At 40.0% G+C, this 27,801-nt stretch overlaps 1 protein-coding gene and 1 non-coding gene across 3 annotated transcripts in view; both read left to right on the forward strand.

Annotated features, from left to right (window-relative positions):
* The first annotated feature begins 2,304 nt into the window (after nt 1-2,304).
* Nucleotides 2,305-27,801, forward strand: part of DCP1A (decapping mRNA 1A) — a 58,963-nt gene continuing 33,466 nt past the window's right edge. For both annotated transcript variants that reach the window (XM_023189531.2, XM_023189532.2), the window contains exons 1-3: nt 2,305-2,549; nt 5,004-5,044; nt 7,663-7,790. In XM_023189531.2, the coding sequence (XP_023045299.1) occupies nt 2,415-2,549; nt 5,004-5,044; nt 7,663-7,790 (304 nt within the window). In that variant the 5' untranslated portion in view covers nt 2,305-2,414. The remainder of the gene's footprint in view (nt 2,550-5,003; nt 5,045-7,662; nt 7,791-27,801) is intronic.
* On the forward strand, nt 16,448-16,516 carry LOC111524379. Its single transcript, XR_002725770.1, has one exon. It is a non-coding gene; the product is annotated as a small nucleolar RNA SNORD38 (small nucleolar RNA).

Below are 27,801 nucleotides of genomic sequence, written 5' to 3' on the forward strand. Positions count from 1 at the left end.
ACTTTTTTTTCTAGATGGAATTTCTCCCTCTGTTGCCCAAGCTCTGGAGTGTAGTGGTGCAATCTTGCCTCACTGCAACCTCCGCCTCAGCTTCCTGAGTAGCTGGGATTACAGGCATGTGCCACCGTGCCTGGCTAATTTTTGTATTTTTAGTATAGATGGGGTTTCACCATGTTGGCCAGGCTGGTCTCCAACTTCTGACCTCAAGGGATCTACCTTGCTAAGCCTCCCAGAGTGTTGGGATTACAGGCGTGAGCCAACACACCCGGCTATCATGCCCTTTTTGTTGTTGTTGTTGTTGTTGTTAAGTCTTGCTCTGTCGCCCAGGCTGGAGTGCAATGGTGTCATCTTGGCTCACTGCAACCTCCGCCTCCCAGGTTCAAGCAATTCTCCTGTCTCAGCCTCCCAAGTAGCTGGGACTATATAGGTGTGCACCACCACGCCCGGCTAATTTTTGTATTTTCAGTAGAGACAGGGTTTCATCATATTGGCCAGGCAGGTCTTGAACTCCTGACCTCAGGCGATCTGCCCACCTCAGCCTCCCAATGTGCTGGGATTAGAGGCATAAGTCACCACACCCGGCATCCATGCCCTTTTTAATGAAAGAAATGTTGCTTTTTAAGAAGTCTGGTGGGGATAGAACTCCCTATAGTCTCCATGATTTGTTTTACTTGTTAGCTAGTACCTGACTCTTTCAAATGCTTTAAAATGCTCAACAGATATTTACCAAAGGAATGAGTGATCCGCTTAATGCTTTAAATGAAGCAAGACAAATTAAACCCTTCATGGACTCTTCCCAGGACTGGACAAAAATATTTATGTGAGTCAGTCGCGGTGGCTCACGCCTGTAATCCCAGCACTTTGGGAGGCCGAGGAGGGCAGATCACCTGAGGTCAGGAGTTCAAAATCAGCCTGGCCAATGTGGTGAAACCTCATCTCTACTAAAACAATACAAAAATTAGCTGGGCGTGGTGGCGGGCGCCTGTAATCCCAGCTACTCTAGAGGCTGACGCAAGAGAATCACTTAAACTCGGGAGGCAGAGATTGCAGTGAGCTGAGATCGCACCACTGCACTCCAGTCTGGGCAACAGAGCAAAACTCCATTTCAAAAAAAGAAAAGAGCACTTTGGGAGGCTGAAGTGGGCGGATCACCTGAGGTCAGGAGTTCAAGCCCTGCCTGGCCAACGTCATGAAACCCCATTTCTACTAAAAAAAAAAAAAAAGAAAGAAAAAAGAAAAAGAAAAGAAAGAAAAAATTAGCCAGGTGTGGTGGCGGGCGCCTGTAATCCCAGCTAAGTGGGAGGCTGAGGCAGGAGAATTGCTTGAAACCTGGAGGCAAAAGTTGTAGTGAGCTTGAGATTGCGCCACTGCACTCCTGCCTGGGCCACAGAGCGAGACTCCGTTTCAAAAAGGAAAAAAGAAAAGGGCCGGGCGCGGTGGCTCAAGCCCGTAATCTCAGCACTTTGGAAGGCCGAGGCGGGTGGATCACCTGAGGTCAGGAGTTCGAGACTAGCCTGGCCAACATGGCGCAATCCCGTCTCTACTAAAAACAAAAATTATCAGGACATGGTGGTGCGCCCCTGTAATCCCAGCTACTCGGGACGCTGAGACAGGAGAATCGCTTGAATCTTGGAGGCGGAGGTTGCAGTGAGTCGAGATCGCGCCACTGCATTCCAGCCTGGGCGCTAAGAGCGAAACTCCGTCTCAAAAAAAAAAAAAAAGGAAAGAAATACAGAAAAAGAAAAAAAATCCACTTGTACCTTCTGCTAATCAGTGTATATTCAGGGCAACTTGAATCTATGCTCCTGGGTTGCAATCCTCAAGCTTGGCCCAAAGAAATTCTGCTTGCATTAACTTTGCCCCATCTTTCTTTTAGGTCGATATATCCATACCTAAGATCTAGGGTAATTTTCTAGGCTTCTCACCTCTCCCTTTCTTCCATGCTTTTCTGTGCTTTCTAAACGGGCCCAGTAGAGTCCTGCATTTCCACATTCCACAGAGGTGTTTCCCTTCTGTGGCCCCGGACCCTGCCAGACAGAGAACCGCGAGGCCCGCACTTCGGCGGTCTCCTGCCTTTGCCTAGAAAGAGCTGGGCAAGCGAGCTAGAGGTTAGATCCCAGGACCCAGTCGTTTTAGGTCAGGGAAAGGAAGCGCCGGGGCGCCAGCCTGCAAGCTCCACTGCGCAGCCGTGGACACCGCCCCACATCGTAGGGCCGTGGACTCTGACAACGCCGGAACCCGGCGCCCGGTGCGTGCGCGTGGCGGACCAGAATGGCTAACGTACCGCCCTGCCGCGAGGCCCACGTAGAGGCGGAAGTTGAGGGGACTGACGCAGATGGGGGAACCTTGCCTCGATGGCACTTTCCTGTCCGCGACTCCGCCCCCGCCAGAGGGGCTAGGCTCCGGGATTCAAGATGGAGGCGCTGAGTCGAGCTGGGCAGGAGATGAGCTTGGCGGCCCTGAAGCAACACGACCCCTACATCACCAGCATCGCAGACCTCACGGGCCAGGTTGCTCTGTACACCTTCTGCCCCAAGGCCAACCAGTGGGTGAGTGCCGCCTGGCTCTAAGGACGACCGCCCGGCCGCTGCGGTCTCTTAAAGGGGCCGCGCGGGTTGCTGTGGGGTGGGGGGCACAGCAAGAGGCCAGGGAGGTGAAGACGGGGCCAGGGACTGGCGAAGAGCCGAGCCAGAGCCTGAGGGGTGTCGGGTCCACCTGGGATTGGGGGATAGGAGTGAGAGAAGTGGCTCGAGACATCCCAAGGAAAAGCCAGTGGAGGGGAGGATTGGAGCAGGATCAGTCCCTTGGCGTCGGGTCTGGGGACGTGGGCGACCTGCCTTCTTTGCAGATACATTGGGAGTTATGAGACCGGTGGGGTCAAAAGGGTGCCTGAAAGCTTGAGCTTGAGGCTTTGCGGGTTATTAGATAAATTACATGTACATTGTCTATAAAATAAACACTCCTCCTCTCCCCTGGCATACGTAAATGAGAGCCCCTTTCGCAGAGGTCATTTGGATTTAAAGCTTAAAATCCAATTAGTTTCGATTCTTGGAAGGGGGAGTGCGGTGGGTCCGGCTTTAATCGAACTACAGTTTCGGAAAAGATTTCAAGGCACTTAGGAAAAGGGCTTCCATGTTCACTGGATCCCCGAAGACCTTTGTACAAACAAGAGAGACCCTGTAAATGTGTTTTGTTCCACCTATGATGCTGGTGATGTCATCTCTGAATGTTCCCCTCAGACTCAGTACTTTCTGGCTTTCGTGCACTGGAAAGGGTCCGAAAAGTTACGTTCAGTCTGTTCACTGATTCTTGTTAGCCCCTGCTTGAAGCTTTGTTAGTTGTTTAAAAACAACTAGCATAATTTCCCACTGTCTTGTAATTGACCCTTCCTAATTAATTCATTCGGTTACAGGCTTTACACTTAGAAAATAATATGTAAATATTTGTTGGATTGAATTCACTGATGACTGGAGTTCACATTTCAATAAGATTTGAAATCCTTAAACTAACAACTCTGGAAGATGACTGTAGTATGTCGTTTACCCTATAATACAGATGTGTAGATTATTTTTATTAGTAGTTTATCGAAAATCATTTGGCATTTATGAACAGTTAATTCAGATGAAGAGAGTTTTTATAATCACGTTGTTTATCTTTGCCTCCTGGAAGAGAAGGAGGTATGGGAAGCCACAAGGAATAAAATTGTAGATTGTTTTTTAAATGTAGCTATTTTAGACATTGCCTTAGTTTGAAATTTTATGAATCTTTTTTCTTTTCTTGGCATATATATAAATTTGTGAAATATGGATTGCAGACAAAGGGTGAAGACGGGGCTAGGACTTTTTGCTAAAGAGTTTTTCTAGTTTTTCACAAAGGCTTTCAATATTTTAAAATTTTACATTGTGGAGTTCTGTTTTAAATATGAAATACAAGCGATAATAACCTGAATTGAAAAATAAGCTGCTACTATTTATTTGGATCCTGGCACATAGAGCATAACAAAAATCTTTTCTCTCTTTGTTGTTATTTTACAGTGAGTTGTAACTTTGCATGTTGTTTTCTGGTGGGCAAGTTTTCTTTTACTGTAAGACAGTTGATTACCAATTTCTTATAGTAATAACCTAACATTTTAAAGGTAAGAAAAAGCCTCTGAATCCTTAGGAAGGAAAATAATATTTAAGCTAGGATGGTACTTCTGGAAGAAATTAAGATGATCAATTTTCTAAATTTTTTAATCCCAACACATTCAATATATGACTAACATTTGAAATGTTAATAATGTGTTGATTACAGTAAAATATTTAGGTCCATTGTAGGCTGTAAATTGCAGACTAATAAGCTTATTTATTTTTTAAAAAACATTGAACTGTGTTTAAAACCTGAATACTCTTGTCACAGAAAATGACCTATGGTAAAGGCCTCTAATAATTACACTGAGGCAGGGTATACTTTCAGTATTCATGATTCTTCAAGTTCTAAAGATGACAAGCTGGTTTTGTTTGGTAGGAATTCTTAACCACAAATTTTGCTAGTTGTGAAAATGTATGAAAACTCCCCAGTGATGAAATAAAGTATCCTATAGAAAAATTTCATTCCTTTCCTTTTTTAAAATTAACTTGGATAAACTTTAAAAGAGAAGAAATTGCAGTATACAGGACCTTACCCTTGAAGTTAAGAAATCTGGCTAAAACATTTTAGCTATAAAAAGTGAAGGTTTATTCTATGATTTTTTCCTTTACTAATTAAAAAAGGAAAATGCTGCAGATACAGATATGTTGCTGGATTAAACATTGCATATGCTTATGTATGCATCAGCACTGAAAGCATACATTAGAAATGGTAACCACAATTTGTGTAATGAGAGGGAGACTTTGTTTGAAAGTGGTTAATTTTATAATAAATAAAACAAGTTGATCTTAAACGTGAAGCATTACTTCTCCATTGGGACTATTTGGGGTCTGATTATGGGGAAAAAAAACTAATGGACTCATTGTCTTTCATAGGAGAAAACTGATATAGAAGGGACCTTATTTGTATATCGAAGGTAAGTTTTTAAAATATGTGTATTTGTTTTTAACAGTCTGATGGTGAACAATGTCAAACGGTTCAATTCTGTTGTACATTTGTCTTTGGAACCTTCCTGCTAGTCCCTTTCAAGTTTTCATCTTTCCCTAGCTGTGAAATCTTAACCAGATTCTTTCTTTTCTCTGAGCCTTTCTGTGATTCAGAATAAACTGAACTAGAATTTATATTAACAGTCTAGCAAAGCAATTTCAAAATAATAATGATTGAGTCTAAAACAGATACCTGCCTCTCTCTCCCTACCCCCATATTAGAAACAAAAAAAAAAGATATATATTTGGGGAAAAGAATACATAGACTAGCTCTGTAAAATAATGTTATTGGGAGGTCGATCCCTCTGTTGTTTCATTACTGCATGGGTGGTTGTCTTTTATGACTGGTTCTGTCCTCTTTCCCAACCCCCAGAAGTTCTAGATTTTGTACAGTATCTTGTTTGAGAGTTCTTTAGAAAGCTTGGATTATTCATAATGGCATATTTTTTATTTTTAACTTATTCAAAAATTCATTATCTTTAAGATTGGTTTGCAAATTGCAACTTTTTTGTTAGGCAGCTTTTGGGGCCTAAAGACAACTGACAGTATATGATAGTCATGGGGTGCTTGTTTTCCTGGATTCCTCTAAGGTCTTACTCTGACAGGGGCAGGTTCCTTGCCTTGTTTTCTAAAGCTTGAGTCAACAGGAGTTATTACTGATATCTGGTCTTTTCCCTTTTTTTTTTGTATTGAGTTTCTTTTTAAGGATTGCCTTTCTTCATTGATGCCAATTTAAAATAATTTGTCAAATACTCTTTTAAATTTTGATACAAAGCCTTGAGATCTTATCTAAATGCATTCATTTTTTTTTCTTCTTTTAAGTGTAGTTCTTTGATATTTGTACACCAAGCTCTTCTTTCTTAGACACTTTGTTTGTTCGCTGCTATTCATCTTTCTCCTTTTAAAAAGAAAGGGATTGGCCAGGCGTGGTGGCTTACGCCTGTAATCCCAGCACTTTGGGAGGCCGAGGCAGGCAATCACGAGGTCAGGAGATCGAGACCATCCTAGCTAACACGGTGAAAACCCATCTCTACTAAAAATACAAAAAAATTAGCTGGGCGTGATCGTGGGTGCCTATAGTCCCAGCTACTCGGGAGGCTGAGGCAGGAGAATAGCGTGAACCCAGGAGGTAGAGCTTACAGTGAGCCGAGGTCAAACCACTGCACTGCAGCCTGGGCGACAGAGTGAGACTCTCATAAAATAAATAAACAGATAAATAAATAGGAGGGATCTTTACCCTCACTCCCTTCATTACTCTTCATTAGCAATATAAATCTCTAGAAACTCTGTTGTTAGAACCTTAGTTTCTATTTGGAAAAAGTACTTTACTGGCTTTATTGTTATCATACAGAGGCACTGATGGTAGAAAGTAGGAGATTTAGTGTAGTGGTGGCTGGATTTAATACAATTCACGGAGTCTAATATGGTACTGATTCTGATTAAATGAGACGCAAGAAACTGTGTTTGGAAAATGTGAGACTATTTTGTGTACCTTGGATAAAGGTATACCAGGATGTCAGACTATCACTTTGCAGAGACTACTTCATATAGTAAAAGCTTGGATTTGGAGTCAAAAAACCTGAAACTGAATCCTAATTACATTATTTGTAACTCGTTATTTGTGTGACCTCAGGCACAGGCCTTAATCATTCAAAGCTTGTCTTCTAGTCTGTAGAATAGTGTTCTGTTAACACCCCATGTATATTGTAGAGAAACAAATGAAAAACTATGAAATGTTAGGTACATGTGAAGAGTAAGGGATCATATACCGAATCCCTCTGATACAGGAACCAAGGATGTTTCCTATTGTAGGATTCAAGGCATTTTCTGTCTAACTCAGGAGCACTATGTAAAGATCTATTTGGTGCAAGAAAAACCATTATTGTAATGATGGGCAGCCATTATAGCCAATCCAATTGAATGATATTTCATTCAGCAACTGTGTGTCTATCTTGGGATGTATGTGTGAAAAAAATAAGACAGAAGCTCCATTTGCAGGGGGCTTACATCCTAGTTGGGGGAGGACAATAAATATTAAAAATAAGTGGTATGGATAAAAGAGGAAGATTAGAGGTATTGAGCTTGGGAACATTAAAAAGGGTAGTTCAGGTAGGCCTCATGAAAAAGATGACATCTGAACAAAGGCTTGCAGGAGATGAGATAGCTGTGCAGCTTCTGGGGCAGTAATCCAGGAAGAGGTCTTTAGGTAGAAGCACACGTGCAGAGAGAGTGGCAAGGAGCCCAGTGTGGCTGGAGAGGAGGAGGTGGGGAAGAGCCATAGGAAATGAAGTCAGAGGGGGAATACATCAGGTGGGGCCTTGGTGGCCTCAGTAAGGACTTTGACCTTTACTCTGAAAGACTGTCTTTGGAGACTTCTCATCAGAGGAAGAGTATGATCTGACTTAAATGTTTTGTTTACAGGTGTAAGTGCTGATAATATTGTATGTTCTAACGTACTCTTTTCTGAAATGAAAATAAAGCACATAGTAGATAACATTTCTACAGATTAAATGGTAACTGCATACTTTTTTTTTCTATTAAATCTAAGGTCAGCTTCCCCTTACCATGGTTTTACCATTGTGAATCGACTAAATATGCACAATCTAGTTGAACCAGTGAATAAAGATTTGGAATTTCAGCTCCATGAACCATTTCTTCTGTATAGAAATGCAAGCTGTGAGTATATCTGTTTTATTATAGTTATTACATTTAAAATTGAGTGACTTTAGTTTCTATCACTCCATTATTTAGGAAGCTTCAAATTACAAAACAAAATATGGACTATATTTTATGATTATAAATGAGTCTGTTAGAAAGATCAAACATTTTAAACTGGGCTCTGAGACCAGACGTGGTGTCTCATGCCTGTAATCCCAGCACTTTGGGAGACCGAGGAGGGCGCCCAGGCCAACATGGTGAAACCTCGTCTCTACTAAAAATACAGAAAAAAATTAGCCGGACTTGGTGGTGGGTGCCTGTAATCACTTGAACCTGGCAGGTAGAAGTTGCAGTGAGCCGAGATAGCGCCATTGCACTCCAGCCTGGGCAACAGAGTGAGACTCTGTTCCAAAAAATAAATAAATTGGGCTCTGAAACTAGAACATTCTTTTGTATATAATTTAGTTTACTATTTCATTTACTAGCACTACATTTGTGTTGTTGGTTTATTAAAATAAGGTTTATGCCTTATGTTTTTTTGCGGCTGTGGACTATCAGCTGCCCACATCCCTGAGCAGCAGAACTTAGTTTGGGACACACAGGATGGGAGCAGATACAGATAATTCTTTCCACAAAGAAAGTATTATTTTTGCCCAGAATAGTGGTGGTGGGGTTTTTTTTTAAAGATATTTATTACTTTTTCTACTTTATTTTGTCTGAATATGTTTCTAAGTAGGGTTTTTCTATGTTTATTTAATTGAGTGTCTACTGGTTACCAGCACTGAGCCAAGAGCTATGGTGCTTTAATGTTAACGATACAGTAACCTATGTGCTGTAGGCAGGCAGTTAAGTCAACTGAGACTCAGAGATGCAAAACTATTACTCTGTTGGAGAGTTAGGATTATAACTCTTCTGCTTTTTAGTCGAGGGTTCTTTCAGGCATTTTTACAGCCTCTAATAATAATTGGATGCAGTCAGCAAAGCTAGATTAGCCCTTCCGAGAAACTACAGTACTAAAAAGTGTACTTGATTCCAGTATGTTGATATGGATATTGAAGGTATGGGTGTTTGAGGACAGTTTGTTCTACATTGACTATAGGGATATCAAAACTGGTTATGGTAACAATTGTGCTCTAATTATCATCTAAGGATATAGTTGGAGAAATGTTGGTTCTAACTTAAAAAGTAAAAGTTAATGTGTTTGAATTTCACTTGGCTGAGAAGTAATTGGTCTTGGGGGATGTCTTCAGTATAAAATAGAAAAGGGTTACTAGAAATTATATACCTCTTAATTCCCTGAATGAGAAGTAACAAGGCCTATTTTAAAGCTAGAAACCCCCAAGTTCTTTTCCGTAGCACACTTTTAAGTATAAGTGAAACAGTTTCTGTCTTTTGACTTCTCAGTAAACTATTTGTCCAGGTAATTACCTCTCAGATTTTAAATTCTGTGGACATATTAGACATGCTTTGTAATACCTGTAAGTTCAGATGGATTTATTTAAACTAATGTTAACAGTATAATTATTTCAGATTGCTCTTTTCTTTGGACTGAATATTCCATTAAAGGGAAAATTCAGCTGGGCACAGTGGCTCACGCCTGTAATCCCAGGACTTTGGGAGACCGAGGCAAGCAGATTGCTTGAGCCCAGAAATTCGAGACCAGCCTGGGCAACATGTCAAAACCCCATCTCCACAAAAAAATAGAAAAATTAGCCAGGTGTGGTGTCACACACTTGTAGTCCCAGCTACCCAGGAGGTTGAGGTGGGAGAGTCGCTTGAACCCAGGAGGTCATTGAGGCTGCAGTGAGCTGTGATCGCGCCACTGCACTCCAGCCTGGGCAACAGAGCAAGATCCTGTCTCAAAAAATGAAAAGAGGGTGGGAGAAATTCTCCAAAGAAATACAGATCCAGTTTTTTTTTTAAGTGAAATAGGCTTAATTCTTTTCTTTACTACCTGGAAACTTAATCTAGCCATCACTCCTAAGTGGTTTGATTATTAAAGTAGTCAGTAGGGAAAGTTATCTGGACCCAGTTACCATTTAGCATAAACCTGAGATGAATTGTATTGTATTTTTTTCACAAGTCCTGTGAAATTGAAAGTGTGACATAACACAAATATAATTGAACCGTGAATAACTAGAAGCTAACTAATCAGAGCTTCAGTCGTCTGGAATTTTATTTTTACAGTTCATGTGTGTAAGAAATGAAGGCAAATTATAAGAAAACAAGCTAATACTAGGTTTTATTTTCTAAAAGTCAAGCAGATATCCAGAGAATAACCTGGGATCAGCCTTAAAATGTCAGTATTTTGTAACTTTAACTCCAATGTAGTATCATAGGTTGAATTGTTTTAATGAGACCTAAAATCATCAGGAGTATTTATTATGTTAGCTAGAACATTCTTAGGGAGAAAGTGAACTCATGCATTTTACTTTAGAAAATTCTTAACTGATTGAAACAAAAGTTTTCTTAGTTGAACAGAAAACTCACTTAACCAGGTCATTTCATTAGGGAAATTATTTAAAGGAATAGCTTTATTGGAGAGAAGTGATAAGACAACAGAAAATGATTTTGTGCGTGTTAAGACCTCTCTTGAGTGTGTGTTTTACCTACCTAGTCTTAAAAGTGGAAAATAGTCTTGTCAGGTCAGCAAGCTATTAAGTTGTTTAGGGATTTGTTCTTTAAATAAAAAGTTAGTATCTGATTATGCATACAGGTAATTATACCTGATTCTGTAACTGCTCTTTTGCCATTCTCTTGGGAAATACCACCAAGACACCTGACCCATTTAACTCAAGTTACACCTTCATATCCAACTTCCTTCATTCAAATTAATTTTTGGAGTTAATGTACTAGAACAGTGAACCATAACTTTTTTTCAGTTCTAAGTTGTTTTATTTATTTTTATGAGTTTTTCTTTATAAAACATGCCAGCCTACACCCACCCTACCCCTCAAGAAAAAGATAAAATCTTACAGATAAAATTCTTACATTCACTAAAGGCTTAGGCTTGGTGATTCTCTTAAATCTTTGTGGGGAAGTGGTTGTGGTGGTGGTGGTGGTGGTGCTGGTGGTGGTGGTGGTTGTTTTCAAAAGACAAGGTCTCACCGTGTTGCCCAGGCTGGTCTTGAATTCCTGGGTTCAAGCAGTCCTCCCGCCTCGGCCTCCCAAAGTGCTAGCATGAGCCACCATGTCCAACCTCTTGAATCTTTTGGGAAGAGTGTATTTTTATTCTGTGCAAGGGCCTTTGGCAGCCACAAGACTGCAGTGGAACTACAATGAAGAATGGGGAGGTTATAAGTTCTGGAGTTATTGAGTAACAGTGATATTTCTAGCACCTTATTTCTGATCCTCAGCTTACAGGTTGAGAAAACAAGAGGCTCAGAGTTGTTTAGGAACCTGCTCAGGATTCGCAAAGGTAATAAGTGACAGATGCAGAATTCAAGAGTAGGTCTTTCAGGCTTCAAGGCCAATGTTCTTTCCAGTCTACTGTAACAATAAAATTACTTCATCAGTCCATATTCTAGAGCAGTGCTATCGACTAAAACTTTGCAATCAGGGAAATTGACAGTTCTGTGTCAGCACTGTCTAATATAGTAGCCTGAAATGTGGCTAATGCAAATGAAGAACACTTCTTTTTAGTTTATTTAATTTAATTTATTTGAATTTACATGGCTGTATGTGCTGCACCTGCTGTACTGGACAGTGGAAGTCTAAAGCATGAGTTAATGTGCCAACGTACTCTTTGTTGTGCCATACCTGAATCAAACAACTACTTGGGAAGCTTTGGATTAGATTTTTATGCCTCCTATTTAGTCATTCCTTTTCGAAACTTACAAATGATTTCTAGATACAAAAGCTGCAGAATATTTCCCTGAGGGTGGCTTTGCCATGGCAACACTCTTTTGGCATGGAATTTAGTTTGCAGATAAGAATTCTATTCCGGGCTTTGCCATTTTACTAACTACAACCTTGGCTAAATCATTTAAACCACTGATATGACCTATTTATCTTAAAAGGCCATCATGAAAGTAAGGTATTTTGTTAGGTATTTACAAATACCAAATATCATAGACTGTGTCTCCATCCTAGACTCAACAAATGATCTTATTAGTGAAAGAATCCTAGGGACATCAGTGTCATCCAGGTTCTCTTTTCTTTTGTTTTTTTTTTTTTTTTGAGATGGATCTCGCTCTGTTGCCCAGACTGGAGTGCAGTGGCGTGATCTCAGCTCTCTGCAACCTCTGCCTCCTGAGTTCAAGCAATTTTTCTGCCTCAGCCTCCCGAGTAGCTGGTACTACAGGCATGCACCACCACCACACCCAGCTAATTTTTGTATTTTTAGTGGAGACAGGGTTTCACCATATTGACCAGGCTGGTCTCAAACACCTGACCTCATGATCCACCTGCCTCGGCCTCCCAAAGTGCTGGGATTACAGGTGTGAGCCACCATGCCCAGCCTATCTCTTTTTTTTTTTTTTTTTTTTTTTGAGATGGAGTGTTGCTCTGTCGCCCAGGCTGGAGTGCTTATAACGCAGGCCTGTGATATGCTTCTTCCTATCCCTTCTGATAGTACCATGCACGAGCTGCAGGCTCATTGTGTCTCTTTACAAGTATTGTTTTCAAATGTTACAGGGGTCATTACTAGAAAGCCTGAGGTATACATTGGAAAAATATATATATTAAAAATGAGAAGTCTTGGCCACGTGTGGTGGCTCACGCCTGTAATCCCAGCACTTTGGGAGGCTGAGGCGGGTGGATCACCTGAGGTCAGGAGTTCAAGACCAGCCTGGCCAAGATGGCAAAACCCCCATCTCTACTAAAAATACAAAAAAATTAGCCAGATGTGGTGGTATGCACCTGTAGTCCCAGCTACTCAGGAGGCTAGGCAGGAGAATCACTTGAACCCAGACAGCGAAGGTTGCAGTAAGCCTAGATGGCCCCACTTCACTCCAGCCTAGGAGACAGAGCAAGACTCCGTCTCAATTAAAAAAATAAAAAATAAATAAATCTGGGCTTTGGGTTAGAAGGAAGATGTCTACCTGAAAAATAACCATGGGTCTTCCTTCATTTAAGGTTCAAGTTGTACCATTCATTTGGTGAAGACCATTCATTCTTACCCAGGTCAAGAAATTAACATAAAATTAATCATCAGCTGGTGATTACTCTAGGGCATCTGGCAGAAGCAAATGTAGATCCCTTCTGGCAACATACATTCTTAGCCCAGGTTACCCAGGAATATCAAACATGTCTCATGGTCTAGAATTACTAAATATACAAGGAAATACTTTGCAGTGAATGAAAGGTGGCATACAACAAACAGCAGGATTATACAACCCTTCCCAAAGACTTTAGTTCATGGAAGCTAGAGACTCTAATAGATGTAAATACAAAATACAGATTATAAAATAAAGTAAAAAGAAAGAACAGCAAATGTGAAAAAAGAATAAAGGCCCTGTGCGGTGGCTCACACCTGAAATCCCAGCATTTTGGGAGGCCGAGGTGGGTGGATCACCTGAGGTGAAGAGTTCGAGACCAGCCTGCCCAACATGGTGAAACCCCGTCTCTACTAAAAATACAAAAAATTATCCTGGCATAGTGGCAGATGCCTGTAATCCCAGCTACTCGGGAGAAACTGAGTCAGGAGAATCGTTTGAACCCGGGAGGCGGAGGTTTCAGTGAGCCAAGATCACGCCACTGCACTCTAGCCTGGGCAACAAGAGTGAAACTCTGTCTCAAAAAGAAAAGAATAAAATGCTGCCAGGCATAGTGGCTCACACTTCTAATCCCACTACTTTGGGAGGCCAAGGCAGGCAGATTACTTGAGCCCAGGAGTTCCAGACCAGCATGAGCAACATGGCGAAACCCCGTCTCTATAAAAAATACAAAAAATTAGCCAGGCGGACCTGGGAGGCTGAGGTGGGAGAATCACCTGAGCCTGGGAGGTTGAGGCTGCAGTGAGCCATGATCACGCCACTGCACTCCAGCCTGGGTGATAGAGTGAGACCCTGTCTCAAACAGTAAAAGAGTAAAAAAGAATAAATGCTGTAAAAAAAAAAAAGGAAGATTTGAAAAATAGCTGAGTAGAACTAATAGAAATTAAAATTTTAATTAAAAGACACTCTCTACTTGGATTCAACAGTTAATTGGTAATAGCTGAAAAGAGAATTGGTGAGCTAGAAGAGATATCTGAGGAAATCCAGAATGTATCAAAAACAAAGGACGAAATGGAAATACGACAGAGTGATTAGAATTATAAATCTATCATTTGATGGATAAGAATTTCAGAATGATAAAGCAGATTTGTAGAAAGGCAATATTTGAAGAGTTGATATCAGACTGGGAATTTTCCAGAATCCATAAAAGACATAAATCTCAGATTTAAACAATAGAATGGTCTCCAAGCATAAAACATAGAAATATAGCCGGACGCTGTGGCTCACACCTGTAATCCCAGCACTTTGGGAGGCTTAGGCAGGCAGATCCCTTGAGGTCACGAGTTCGAGACCAGTCTGGCCAACATGGTGAAACCCCATCTCTACTAAAAATACAAAAATTAGCTGAGCCTGGTGGCGGGCACCTGTAATTCCTGCTACTCAGGAGCCTGAGGCAGGAGAATCGCTTGAACCCAGGAGGTGGAGGTTGCAGTGAGCCGAGATCATGCCACTGCACTGCAGCCTAGGTAACAGAGTGAGACTCTGTCTCAAAAAAATATATATGTATGTATATATATGTATGCACACACACACACACACACACACACACACACCCAGACACATTCTGATATCAAAGACAGAGAAGCAACCAAAGGTTGCTCAAGATTAAGTGTTTACAAAAGAACACCAGTTAGACTGACAGCATATATTCCCTAGTTGCAGCTACTGAGTTTAGCAGACAAAAGAACAATATATTCAGAGGACTGAAGAAAAAAAACAACCAATAATTCAGTAATCCAAGAGAACAAAATATACTTTTCAGCAAAAACAACAGCAGTTGTCTCCCCAGATTCTTGCTGTAGCCACATGTGTCTGTTGAGCATTTGCAGCGTGTAACTGGTAAAAGCAGACAGAACTGGTTTTTCTTTTTCTTACAGCTAGATGCTCCACAGTATAACCTGATTAACTGAGAATATTAAGATACAGGTTTGTGGTACCATCAAGCTCTATGAAATAGGTTCTGGCTTTTAATGGTTTTATTTTGCAAAAAGCAGTAACAAACTAAAAGCTGTTCAAACCTAAGCATTCCAAGATTGTGATTATGGCAGATAAATTGATTAATAAGGTTTTGTATATTCAAAAGATTCCACTGCAGAACATAAATAGGATATCTTAACTTTCAAACCAATAAAAACCAGGAAGTGGGAAAAAAGTAAATAGAAACCATGGGAAAATGAAAGCCCAGAATAAAATGGCAGAAATCAATCAATTTAGAACAAATGTTAAGTGAACTAAACTTGCCAGTTGAAAGACTCAGATTGGATAAACATGTAGAATTTGCCTACATACTGTTTTAATATTTTTAATTATTTTTCTTTATTTATTTCTTAGAGACAGGTCTCGCTGTGACACCCAACCTGCAGTGCAGTAACACACCATTATGGCTCTGCAGCCTCAGCCTCTGAGGCTTGAGTGATCCTTCCATTTCAGCCTCCCAAGTGGCTGGGACCACAGGTGCACGCCACCACTCACAGCTAATACGTTTTTATTTTTTGTAGAGACAAGGTCTCTATATTGTCCAGGCTGGTCTCAAACTCCTGGGCTCAAGTAGTCCTCCTGTCTTGGCCTCCCAAAGTGCTGGATTACAGATGTGAGCCACCACACTTGGCCCTGTATGCTGTTTTCAAGAAACTTTAAAAACCCTTAAGATCCTGGAAAGGTTGAAAGTAAGCAATAGAATGAGATTTTATCAGGCAGCTATCAAGCAAAAAAGGCTGATGTCTGTGTGAGTCATACATGGTAAACTGTAAAGCAAAAAGCATCATTAGGGGTAAAAGTTTACCACATAATGATGAAAGGCATAAGTGACCTAGAAGATAAAATAATTTTGAATGATATATACTTAGTGTATGTCAGAATTGCAAATTGAATGTTAAAAATCCATAATTATAGTGACAGATTTTAATAAGCCACTTTAGTAATTGACAGATAAAGCAGACAACTTTTTTTTTAAGAGATGAGGTCTTGCTTTATTGGCCAGGCTGGTCTCAACCTCCTGGCCACAAATGATCCTCCCACCTTGGCCTCCCAAAGTGCTAGGATTACAGGTGTGAGCCACCACATCTGGCCACAGACAATAAAGTTATTGGATAGTTGAACAATACAGTTAACAAACCTGATACGATGGACATATAAAAAACCCTACTGGCTAGATACAGTGGCTCACGCCTATAATCCCAGTACTTTGGGAGTCCGAGGAAGGTGGATCACGAGGTCAGGAGTTCAAGACCAGCCTGGCCAAGATGGTGAAAACCTGTCTCTACTAAAACTACAAAAAAAAAAAAAGCCAGACGTGGTTGCGGGCACCTGTAATCCCAGCTACTCAGGAGGCTGAGGCAGAGAATTGCTTAAACCCGGGAGGCAGAGGTTGCAGTGAGCCAAGATCACACTACTGCACTCCAGCCTGGGCAACAGAGTGAGACTCCGTCTCAAAAAAAAAAAAAAAAAAAACCCTGCTACTCTCAGTAATGAAAATTTTGTCCAGTTCTGCTACTGACATTAACTGATGATAAAGTATGTCTGAGAAGAAAAAAGAAAAAAAAAATCCTACTTCTAGCAATTAGAGAATTTGAGTTTTTTTCGAGTATATATTAGAGGTTTATAAAAATTGCCAAATATAGGCCATTCATCCAAAGAATTTAGGGAGGAAAATAGGGAAATCTGAGTAAAGTTGAAGGAAAATAAGGAGTAGAAATTAATTGCAAAAAGTAGAAATTTCGCCGGGCACGGTGGCTCAAGCCTGTAATCCCAGCACTTTGGGAGGCCGAGACGGGTGGATCACGAGGTCAGGAGATCGAGACCATCCTGGCTAACATGGTGAAACCCCGTCTCTACTAAAAAATACAAAAAGCTAGCCGGGCGAAGTGGCGGGTGTCTGTAGTCCCAGCTACTTGGGAGGCTGAGGCAGGAGAATGGCGTAAACCCAGGAGGCGGAGCTTGCAGTGAGCTGAGATCTGGCCACTGCACTCCAGCCCGGGCGACAGAGCAAGACTCTGTCTCAAAAAAAAAAAAAAAAAAAAAGTAGAAATTTCAATAGAATAGAGCAGATCAACAAAACAAAAAATTCCACTATAACATGATTGAGCAACAATCATTAAAAAAACAAGGGGAGGTACAATATGCAGTATTAGAAATAAAAATATAAATATGTTCCAACTAAAAGAGAACACGCATTTTTAAAAACAAGCCACTGTGAAGAACTTTTGCCTATACGTTTAAAACTTGGATGAAAGACAGTTTCCTAGGAAAACATAGTTTAACAAAGATTACTTAGGAATAAATAGATTTGAAAGGGCTCATAAATAAAATAATTGGGCCAATAGACTAAAAATCTCTCTCATCACTTCTAAAGAAAATGCTGAGAGGAATGTTCTATTCAGTAAATGGTACTAGGACTGTTAGTTCTCCATGTGGAGACCAGCCTCTGAAAAGGCAGCTACAGGGTTCGTACACTTCTGGTCTAATCTTCAAGGGAAACTTGTCTCCAAAGTCCGCTCTTCTGTGATGAGGAAATCACGCTTCTGTGATTCACTATTCCCTCAGCAAGGTGGTGAGCCTATTATACATACCTGCTACAAGCAACGTACCTCCCTATTAGGTTGGTCCAAAAGTAATTGTGGTTTTTGCAATTAAAGTAATGTCAAGAACCACAAATATTTTACACCAACCCAATACATACCTGCTACAAGCAGCACACCTCACTGAGTAATACTTCTCTTAGAACATGTTTTTCCTCAAGACCAGTATCAGAGGTGTTTTGATTTTCACTGTGGACACCTCTTAGGAATAAAGTAGTAATGGGGAATCTTTTTTAAATATCTATATGCTTACCTATCACTTAATTACAAAATGCCCCAAGAATATTCTGTAAAGTGTGTTCTAAGGAATTTTTTAAGAATCTAAACCTGGCATGTGAATCAATAACAAAGTACAGTCATGAGTCGCTAAACAACGGGAATATGTCCTAAGAGATGTCATTAGGCAGTTTTGTTGTATGAACATCATAGACTGTACTTACACAAACATAAATGACATAGCCTACACACCTAGAATATATGGTATTGCTTTGAGGCTACAAACCTGTATAGCATGTTATTGTACTGAATGTGAGAGGCAGTTGTAGCACATTGGTAAGAATTCGTACATCTAAAAACATCTTAAGAGAAAACGTACAGTGAAAATGTGGTATTATAATCTTAAGAAACCACTGTTATGTATGCAGTCTGTCACTGACCAAAGCAGCATTTGTGGCGCATGACTTGTAAAAGCAAACAGAACTGATTGTTCTCTTTCTTACAGCTAGACAGTCTACAGTATAACCTGGCTAATTGAAAGTATTAATAATATAGGTTTGCAGTACCATCAAGCTCTATAAAATTGGTTCTGGCATTTAATGATTTTCTTTGGCAAAAACTATTTCAATATTGCATTTTAGGCCAGGCACAGTGGCTCATACCTATAATCCTAGCACTTTGGGAGGCTGAGCCAGGCAGATCACAAGGTCAGGAGTTTGAGACCAGCCTAACCAACAAGGTAAAACCCCATTGCTACTAAAAACACAAAAATTAGCCGGGCATGGTGGCACACGCCTGCAATTCCAGCTACTCAGGAGGCTGAGGCAGGAGAATCACTTGAACCTGGGAGGCGGAGGTTGCAGTTAGCCAAGATCGCACCATTGTACTCCAGCCTGAGCAACAGAGCGAGACTCCATCTCAAAAAAAAAATTGCATATATATACTCCATCTCAAAAAAAAAAAAAAAAATATATATATATATATATATATATATATATATATAGCGTTTTACCTGGTTTTTAACCAAGGTAATTATTTAACTTAGATACATACCTTAATTCAGTGACATTTATTGAATATGTCATTTGCCAAGCACTTTACCAGCTGCTATATCATATAGATTAAAACTACTGTGCACTTTTAAAGAATTTTATTAATTTTTTTTAGTTCTTAGGCTCTATTGTATTTTCTTAGAAAATTATAAGCTGAAGTTACTAAAGGACGTTAGAACTTTCTGTGTCAAAACTCTACCTTCTTGGTAAGGGTCAAGATTCTTTTTTTTTTTTTTTTTTTCTGAGACAGGGTCTCACTCTGTTGCCTAGGCTGTAGTGTTCAAACGATCCTCCTTCCTCAGCCCGTGCCCTGAGTAGCTAGGACTATAGGTGTGAGCTACCACACCAGCTAAATATTTTTCTTTTAAATAGAGATAGGGTCTCTACAAATTTTTTGTCGTGATAGGGTCTTGCTGTGTTGACCAACCTGGTCTCCAACTCCTGGCCTCAAGCGATCATTCCACCTCAGCCTCCCAAAGTGCTCGGATCACACTAGCCACTGCACCCAGCTGGGTCAGGATTCTTAATGAAATGTGCTACTACATTAAGCCCAAAGCTATGCACGTTTATTCTTAAAACAACCCCCTGTAGATTAATGATAAAAATTAATGATTTAAGGTCTGTGATTTGAGAGTAATTGGTTGTAAATTTGAATGACTGGGCTAGTAATAGTGACAATCTCATCTACCAGAGAGACAGTAAGGGTATGTACATATTTTTTGTTGGTCATTTTCAGCGGCAGTACTCATCCATTGTTTGGAAAGAGTATATAGTCTTGATTTTCTCTTCTCAGACCTTATTCTCACCATAGACCAGTGTGTAATGGTAGTTTTAACCAAAAACAATGATAATTTTACTTTATGTGCATGTTAGATATGGCATCTCTTTACTGGAAGCTAATCATTTATAAGGACAACTTTTTCATGTTTCCTCCACCCTAAGGCATGTATCTCCCACTTAATGCCACTTTTTGTATTTTTTAATGTTTTCTGTAAAACCAAAAGCAGTTTTGGGAAAATAGACAAAGCCCTTTTCAGTTTTTCAAAAGAACACAGATATTTCCCGAATTTTATTTTACCTTGACAGGTTTAAACAATTACAAGTTTGTGGTTTGTATGAAACACTTTCAAAGTGATCCTATGTGAGTAATATCTAATCTGAAATTTTCTTAAAAAGGTGTTAATGTCATATAGCTACTAGTCTAGTATGTTGCTCTTTAGCCTGCTTAAACAAAAAAGACAATTATCTCGTAAGTATAATTTAAAATGTCAACAATTATTGCTATTTAATATTTTTAAGAACTTACCTCCAAAAGCCAGAGAGAAGTACCTCTTTGTTTCTGCTTCACTTATCACTTTTCCTTTATATCGGGCATCAATCTCTTGATATATAGTGTTTTTAAGTAAAATTAGATCACTAGAAAAAGTAGGAAGGTTCATTTCCATAGTGTTGAAAATGCTGCTGCCAAATGGAAAGTTTTAGTAAAAGAAATACTGTAGTGTGTGCTTTTTTTGTCTCTCTGCTTGTCCTTTCTCAGTTCAAGGGTAAGATTCAAAACAGTAGAGATGGTAGGTGGCTGTTGGCATTTGGAGCAAATCTTCAGACTTTTAAAGCACAGTGCAAGAAATTTCCTTACAAGATAAGTTTATAATTTGTCCAGTCCAAAAATGTGAGTTCTCCCTCCAGACTGAAAGAGGAATTCATAAACAACAAGAAAATTTCCGTGGTTCATTCTTTGATATCTTTGAATTCAGTGCAGTTCTTCTTTCTTAGCTTGAAGAAAGGCAGTCTTCCACCATCAGCTGCGGCAGTGCTGTGGTTGGTATGATTCTGTAATCAGTGAAGGAGAAAGGGTCTGTGGCAACTGCATTAGTCTGGCCTTCTGGACCAAGATAAGGAAAGAGCCGTGCTGTTGCCACATTTGTAGACTGAAGAGGTAAAAACACCACAGAAACACAGAGGGACTTAAGACTCAGTGGCTGAGTCTGACTCAGTGACACTGTTAGTTCACATGTTTTAAAAATACATGTATTACTTTCTGGCTCATTGTAGGTGCTGCTTAGTATTCTGCTAGAGCATTTACCGGGTGCCTTCTTGGTATCTTTGTAAATCCATTGAAATTTCAGAATTTCCAAAGAAGATTCTTTTCATTATGATTCATTAATTACTGACTTTTTCCCCCTCAGGTAGTGTTGTTAGATAAAAGCACTTTTCATCTTTTTTTTTATTGTGGTGTTATCTTAATTGTAAAGATTGGTAAAGTTAACCATGCCTGTATCATTTATCTCTTTTAGATAATTATATTAAGTATTCAATACTTTGAATGTTATTTATTTTGAGAACTCACAAAGGGAATCATTTTTTGTACCTAAGTGACAGAAATATGTTAACTGTAATATGTAGGTTTTCACCTTCTGTTTACACACTGAAGTTATCTGTGTATGTAAAAATTGAAACAGAGTAACCACTAGTCTTAAGAAGAGGGAAGCTCCTCTGGAGTGTGCAGAATAAACCTGGAGACTGGGCCCTTCGGGTTCAGTGCCCTGGAGGATCCAGGCAGGTCTGAGTCACTTACAAAGTCACTGCTTCCAGGCATGCTCAGCTTTTGCTTTTCTTTTCTTTTCTTTCTTTTTTTTTTTTTCCTGAGATGGAGTTTTACTCTTGTCACCCAGGCTGGAGTACAGTGGCGCAATCTCAGCTCACTGCAACCTCTGCCACCCAGGTTCAAGTGATTCTCCTTCCTCAGCCTCCTGAGCTGGGATTACAGGCACACGCCACCACGCCTGGCTAATTTTTGTATTTTTAGTAGAAACGGAGTTTCACTGTGTTGGCCAGACTCATCTTGAACTCCTGACCTTAGGTGATCCACCCGCCTCAGCTTCTCAAAGTGCTGGGATTATAGGCATGAGCCACCACACCCGGCCTTTGTTTTTTTTTTTTTTTGTTTGGTTGGTGTTTTTGTTTTTGTTTTTGTTTTGAGGTGGAATTTTGCTCTGTTGCCCAGGCTGGAGTGTGCTGGTGCAGTCTCAGCTCACTGTGACGTCTGCCTCCCAGGCTCAAGTGATTCTTCTGCCTCAGCCTCCACGGTAGCTGGGATTACAGGCACATGCCACCGTGCCTAACTACTTTTTTTGTATTTTTAGTAGAGATGGGGTTTTACTGTGTTGGCCAGGCTGGTCTTAAACTCCTGACCTCAAGTGATCCACCCGCCTCGGCCTCCCAAAGTGCTGGGATTACAAGCGTGAGCCACCACACCCGGCCAGCTTTTTCTTTTTAATAAAAGGAAAGCACAGACTAAGCATTTGCTACCAACGTTTTAAAATTACCATATTTTATACATCCATACCTAGATTGCTGATTTTTCTTGTGACAAAATGACATGTGTGGCCACACAGCACTTGGATTCCTGCAAGTACTACAGTCAGCCAGAGTTGTAGGTAAGGCAGGTTCATCACTGATCCCACCACACTCTGAGGTCTCTTATAGTCCATATTTGTGCTTACAACCCTGCTGTGGATATTGATTAGTAAATTGGTAGAAAAATGTGTAGGAGCGTAGAAGTGAGGGAAAGGAGAGAAAAGAAGTTTCCCCCCTATTTTACACCCCGTCTGACCCATTTCCCAGATCCCTAACTGTAGATTTTTGGAAGCCTAGGAAATGGGAATTCAACTCCATGGAGGTCAAGAGTCATGCTTCCCCCTGCCTTTGTCTTTCCCTTATCATACATAAAAATGATATTTGTGTGGGATACTAGAGCAACTAGACTGCCAGTGCAGGGGTTGGACATGTCCAACATTTGGCAGAACCGTAATCATTTACACCAACATTCCCCCACCTTTTTGGCACCAGGGACCAGTTTTATGGAAGACTGTTTTTCAGTGGATGGGGATTGGGGAATTGTTTCAGGATGATTCAGACACATTACATTTATTGTGCACTTTATTTCTGTTAGTATTGTAATATATAATGAAATAATTATGCAACACACCATCATGTAGAATCAGTGGGAGCCCTAAGCTTGTTTTCCTGCATCTAAACAGCGGTCAGATCCAGGGGTGATGGAAGACAATGACAGATCATCAGGCGTTAGATTCTCGTAAGGAACCACAATCTAGATCCCTCACATACGCAGTTCACAGTAGGGCTGGAGCTCCTATGAGAATCTGATGCCGCAGCTGATCTGACAGGAGGCAGAGCTCGGGCAGTAATGCTCTGTTGTCTGCCACTTACCTCCTGCTGTGCAGCCTGGTTCCTGACAGACCACGGACCGGTACCAATCCGTGACCCTGAGGTTGGGGACCCCTGATTTACACCACACACTTTAGAAGCTGTACTTTAAGGAGTTGTGGGTACTGTGTGGCAATAGCGATAGAAATCCTAAAAGCAAAGGCAAAACCGTAGTGCAATTCACTGTTTTACTTAGGGTTGCCCATTGTTTAAGAATAAAGCTTTTGCAAGTGGGAGTAATTAGTTGTGATATTGTTGGGTTTATTTTCCTAATTCCTAAAGAAGTTCAATGGTCATTTCATGTGTCTGAATTCTATATTGAGATTATAATGTTAATGGGATAGTGGAAGAAGTATTTTGAGTTAATATATTCAGATTTGATTTAATTTAGACAGAGGCACCAAATTTTTAAATGAAGAGTAGCATTTTTAAATTACCTGTCCTGAGTCTTTTAATCATTGTTGAATTATTCAATAAGTACATATTACAATTTAAATTTTAGAAATTGAACTCTTTCTCTACCATATTAGTGTTTGGTGGTGGTCTGAAATGAGTGGGTTTTTTGGCCAAAAGGGTTAAGCTGCAAAGATAATTGAATCACATTTTCCAGCGTTACTTGCAAATATACAGCATCTCATCTACCTAAGTGTTTGTAACATGCCAAAATCTGTTACGATCTCACGTCACTCAGTCTTAGGCTCCATATCCTTTTTCGTGTGTGTGTGTGTGTGTGTGTGTGTGTGTTTTCTGCTCCTCTATCATGGAGCCTTTCTCCCCTTCTCTCTCTTTCCTAACCCTTTGATGTTCCTGGAGAGCCTCCATGCTTATTCTTGTCTTAAAGGAAATGATCTGCCGAGGGAGACGTATTTGCTTTTTCACTTGCCAGGGCTGACTTTTGTTTATATACCTATTCCATTTTTATATATAAAAAGTGTATTTGTCTATACCCAAAGCCCGTTTTCTTGTTTTTGTTTCCTGGTGTAAGAGATCTTTGTCATTATTATCTTTAGAAATTGTGTAACTTCTCTTCTCCTTATTTATTTTCTCAAGCACAGAGTTTCAGGAAAAAGAAATTTTATGACTCTTAACATCACTACCAAAAAGCTTTTTATCAAATCCCCTTTTTGCTCCGCACCATACTGAGAAAATCTCCAGCCTCCTCAGATCCTTTTAGAAAGTAGGTTAGATCTAAATAATGAATCACAAAGACAACATATGTATGAGAATGATTCCCCGCTCTGTTTTTGTGACATTTCACAGCATCTCTAGAAGTCTCAAGGGATTTTATAAAGATACCAAATTAATTTGACTTTTCTTGATCTTGTGTGAGCCATGTACCTCTCTCAAGATGACAAACAGTGAAATATTATATGAAATCATAATAGGTTGGTATATCTTTAAATGGGTCTAAGGAAATAGAAAACTTACTCAAAACTCCAGTTATTAAAATTTCTCAATACAAAATAGTTCAAATACCTTTAATTTTTGTAATAAGTTTTTTTTTTTTTTTTTACATTTTCGAAAGAATGGGACCTTCATTTGAAAAGCAAAGGAAACATTTAATGTTTGATATTCTTAGATGGATTTTGATATTTTTTGTGGAAGGCAATGAAATGTTCTATCACACCTCCTAACTTTTTCTTCTTTTTTCTTTTTTTTTTTTTAATTAAAAAAAATTTTTTTAAATAAACAAGGTCCCACTAAGTTACCCAGGCTGGTCTTGAACTGCTAGGCTCAAGTGAACCTCCCACCTCAGCCTCTCAAAGTGTTAGGATTAGAGATGTGAGCCACCGCACCCAGCCAACTTTTCAATGTCTTGTCTATCTTATGCAACGTGACTGACTTAGGATAGCTATTAGCAGTCACAGTGTGTGGTAGGTATCCATTAACTAAGTAGTTTCTTTCATCTTGAGAAAGGCCATTTGTAAAACAGTGTGCCATCATTTGCCATAGCAAAAGGCAATACTATGTTGCCAAAAACCTAAATTCTCCGTGGCATAGTTAGTCAGAGAAATTTATTTCAGCAAGTGAATTGTTGGCAGAATGTGTTGGGCCTTAGAGTATAAGTTCTCTTAAGGGAAGAATGTTTAACTTTGGTTTGAAGAGGAGGTCCTCTGCAGTTTTAGCTATCTGGTGAACTTGTCTGTCTTTCCTCATGAGTGATAGTGACAGGCTCCGTGGCAGCTCCCTGGGCTTTCTTGCCAGTTGCATGCACTGACGGTTTGATATGTGGGCAGACAGAGCTGATTCTTGGATGCGTGTCTGAACCTCTACAGGTCTGCTTTTGGCAGAATCGAGTGTGACTCTTATCCCTTACCCATTAAGCTATCATTATGGCTTTCTTATCTTTATTTCTTCTGCAAACATGCCTTTGAAAGTGTTTGGCTCTTTTTAGGCAGTTTGATAATATACAAAAGCAGAAGGCATGTGCCTTATTTCTAAATTATATTGTATTTCTTCAAAGGAAAAGGGGGGCATCTTAAATGAAGGATTTTCAAAATAAGTTGACAGCTTTGATGGACTTATTGTGATTATTGATAAGAAGTTCTTTCCTAAGAGTTAAATTTAGAAGCACCTGTGAAAACACACTTAATTGCTTCTGTTTAGCACAGAAAATATTGTGTGTTCCTCTCTAAGCCTGATGTGTTGCATATCATAAACTTTTTTTTTTTTTTGAGACGGAGTCTTGTTCTGTCACCCAGACTGGAGTGCAGTGGCGCGATCTCAGCTCACTGCAGCCTCCACCTCCTGGGTTTAAGCGATTCTCCTTCCTTAGCCTTCTGAGTAGCTGGGATTATAGACATGCATCACCACGCCCAGCTACTTTTTGTATTTTTAGTAGAAACAGGGTTTCACCATGTTGGCCAGGCTGGTCTCGAACTCCTCACCTCAGGTGATCCACCCACCCCAGCCTCCCAAAGTTCTGGGATTACAGGCGTGAGCCACTGCACACGGCCACATGTCATAAATTTTTCTTATCACTGTGTATTGTTTTAGTATGTCCAGATTAATATAGCTTATTGGAGGAAAACAAATTTTTGTATTTGGACTTCGGTGTTTGGGTTGTTCATTAGCCAGGCTTGGAAGAGGCGTATTTCAAGAAAGGTGGTCATGTATAATTGCCATATATGGAGTCTTTTTAAAGCCCTGATCTGATTTACTGTAGTTGGAGCAAGCCTTAGCTGCTAAGATCATAACTAAGACCCTGCAGTAGATAATGCTTATTAATTATCTCTGTAACAAGGCTGCTTCTGTGCTCCTTCCATTGAGATGTTAAAGCTGAGTGAATTTATTGACTTACCGTCATGTAAAACATTCCAAAATTACTTGTTATTCATTGGAGTTTGATTCTGTTTGGAGCACTCACAGTGCTTTGACGTTCTGTGAACAAAAGAGGCACTGTGAAAATGGATTCCAAACATGGGAAACTCTTCCCAGCTGGTTGAAGGCTCAGAGACTAGCAAGCCTGGACTTCCTTCAGGTAGTGTGGCCACCTGTGGGACACATGGCCATACACGGGCTCCATAGATTAGAGCAGTTTTGGTGTAATTAGAGGTTTTTCCCTGCCTGAGAAGCCCTTTGTAAACAGGGTAGGATTTTTTCTTGTTCATGATCTTCAATCATTAAAATGAAGCCGTTCACTCGCTCTGTGTATCAATCATGTTTTAATTAACTCTGCAATAACAGTGGACTCAAAATTATATTTCTACTGAGAAGGGAACTTTCATATATATAATTATATACATAATTACATTATATACATAATTATATATATAACATATATATATAATTTTTTTTTTTTGAGACAAAGTTTCACTCTTGTTGCCCAGGCTGGAGTACAATGGCACCATCTCGGCTCACTGCAACCTCCACCTCCCGGTTCAAGAGAGTCTCCTGCCTTAACCTCCCGAGTAGCTGGAATTACAGGCATCCACCACAATGCCTGACTAATTCTTTGTATTTTATAGTAGAGACAGGTTTCACCATGTTGGCCAGGGTGGTCTTGAACTCCTGACTTCAGGTGATCCACCCGCCTTGGCCTTCCAGGGTGCTGGGATTGCAGGCATGAGCCACTGCACTCAGCCAAGAAGGAAACTTTTAAAGTTATGATTTGCTATGAAGTCTTTTGTGGAATAATGGCCTTAATTTAGGGTGAAACAAATAATTGACCATTAAAATAACTTTTAATAGCAGTGGTTTTCTAAATCGATATATACTGATAATATATTTATGGAATTCAAATAATAGTTATAAAAATGATTTTTTGATTTATTTAAAATCTCTTGTGCTAGCACTTCTATTTCCTATATTCTATAGCACCCTCTTAATGTGCCTTTTAATTTAATTATGTATTCTTTTATGTGTCACTTTAATCATCAAGCATAACTAAGCTCACTAACTTTGTTTCTATAAAAAAATGTAATGTTATTTCAATGCAATGAGATGTAAGCAATGAAAATGTAGTAACAAGATAACTGGTCTAGGATTGAGAAGACACAAGTTTGTTTTTTGGGTTTGTTTGTTTTGAGACAGAGTTTCGCTCTTGTTGCCCAGGCTGGAGTGTAGTGGTGCAATCTCAGTTCACTGCAGCCTCCGCCTCCCGGGTTCAAGCATTTCTCCTGTCTCCGCTTCCCGAGTAGCTGGGATTACAGGCATGGGCCACCATGCCCGGCTAATTTTGTATTTTTAGTAGAGACGGGGTTTCACCATGTTGGCCAGCTGGTCTCGAACTCCTGACCTC

This window comes from Piliocolobus tephrosceles, chromosome 2, assembly GCF_002776525.5.
Source record: "Piliocolobus tephrosceles isolate RC106 chromosome 2, ASM277652v3, whole genome shotgun sequence".
In the NCBI taxonomy this organism is placed as follows: domain Eukaryota; kingdom Metazoa; phylum Chordata; class Mammalia; order Primates; family Cercopithecidae; genus Piliocolobus; species Piliocolobus tephrosceles.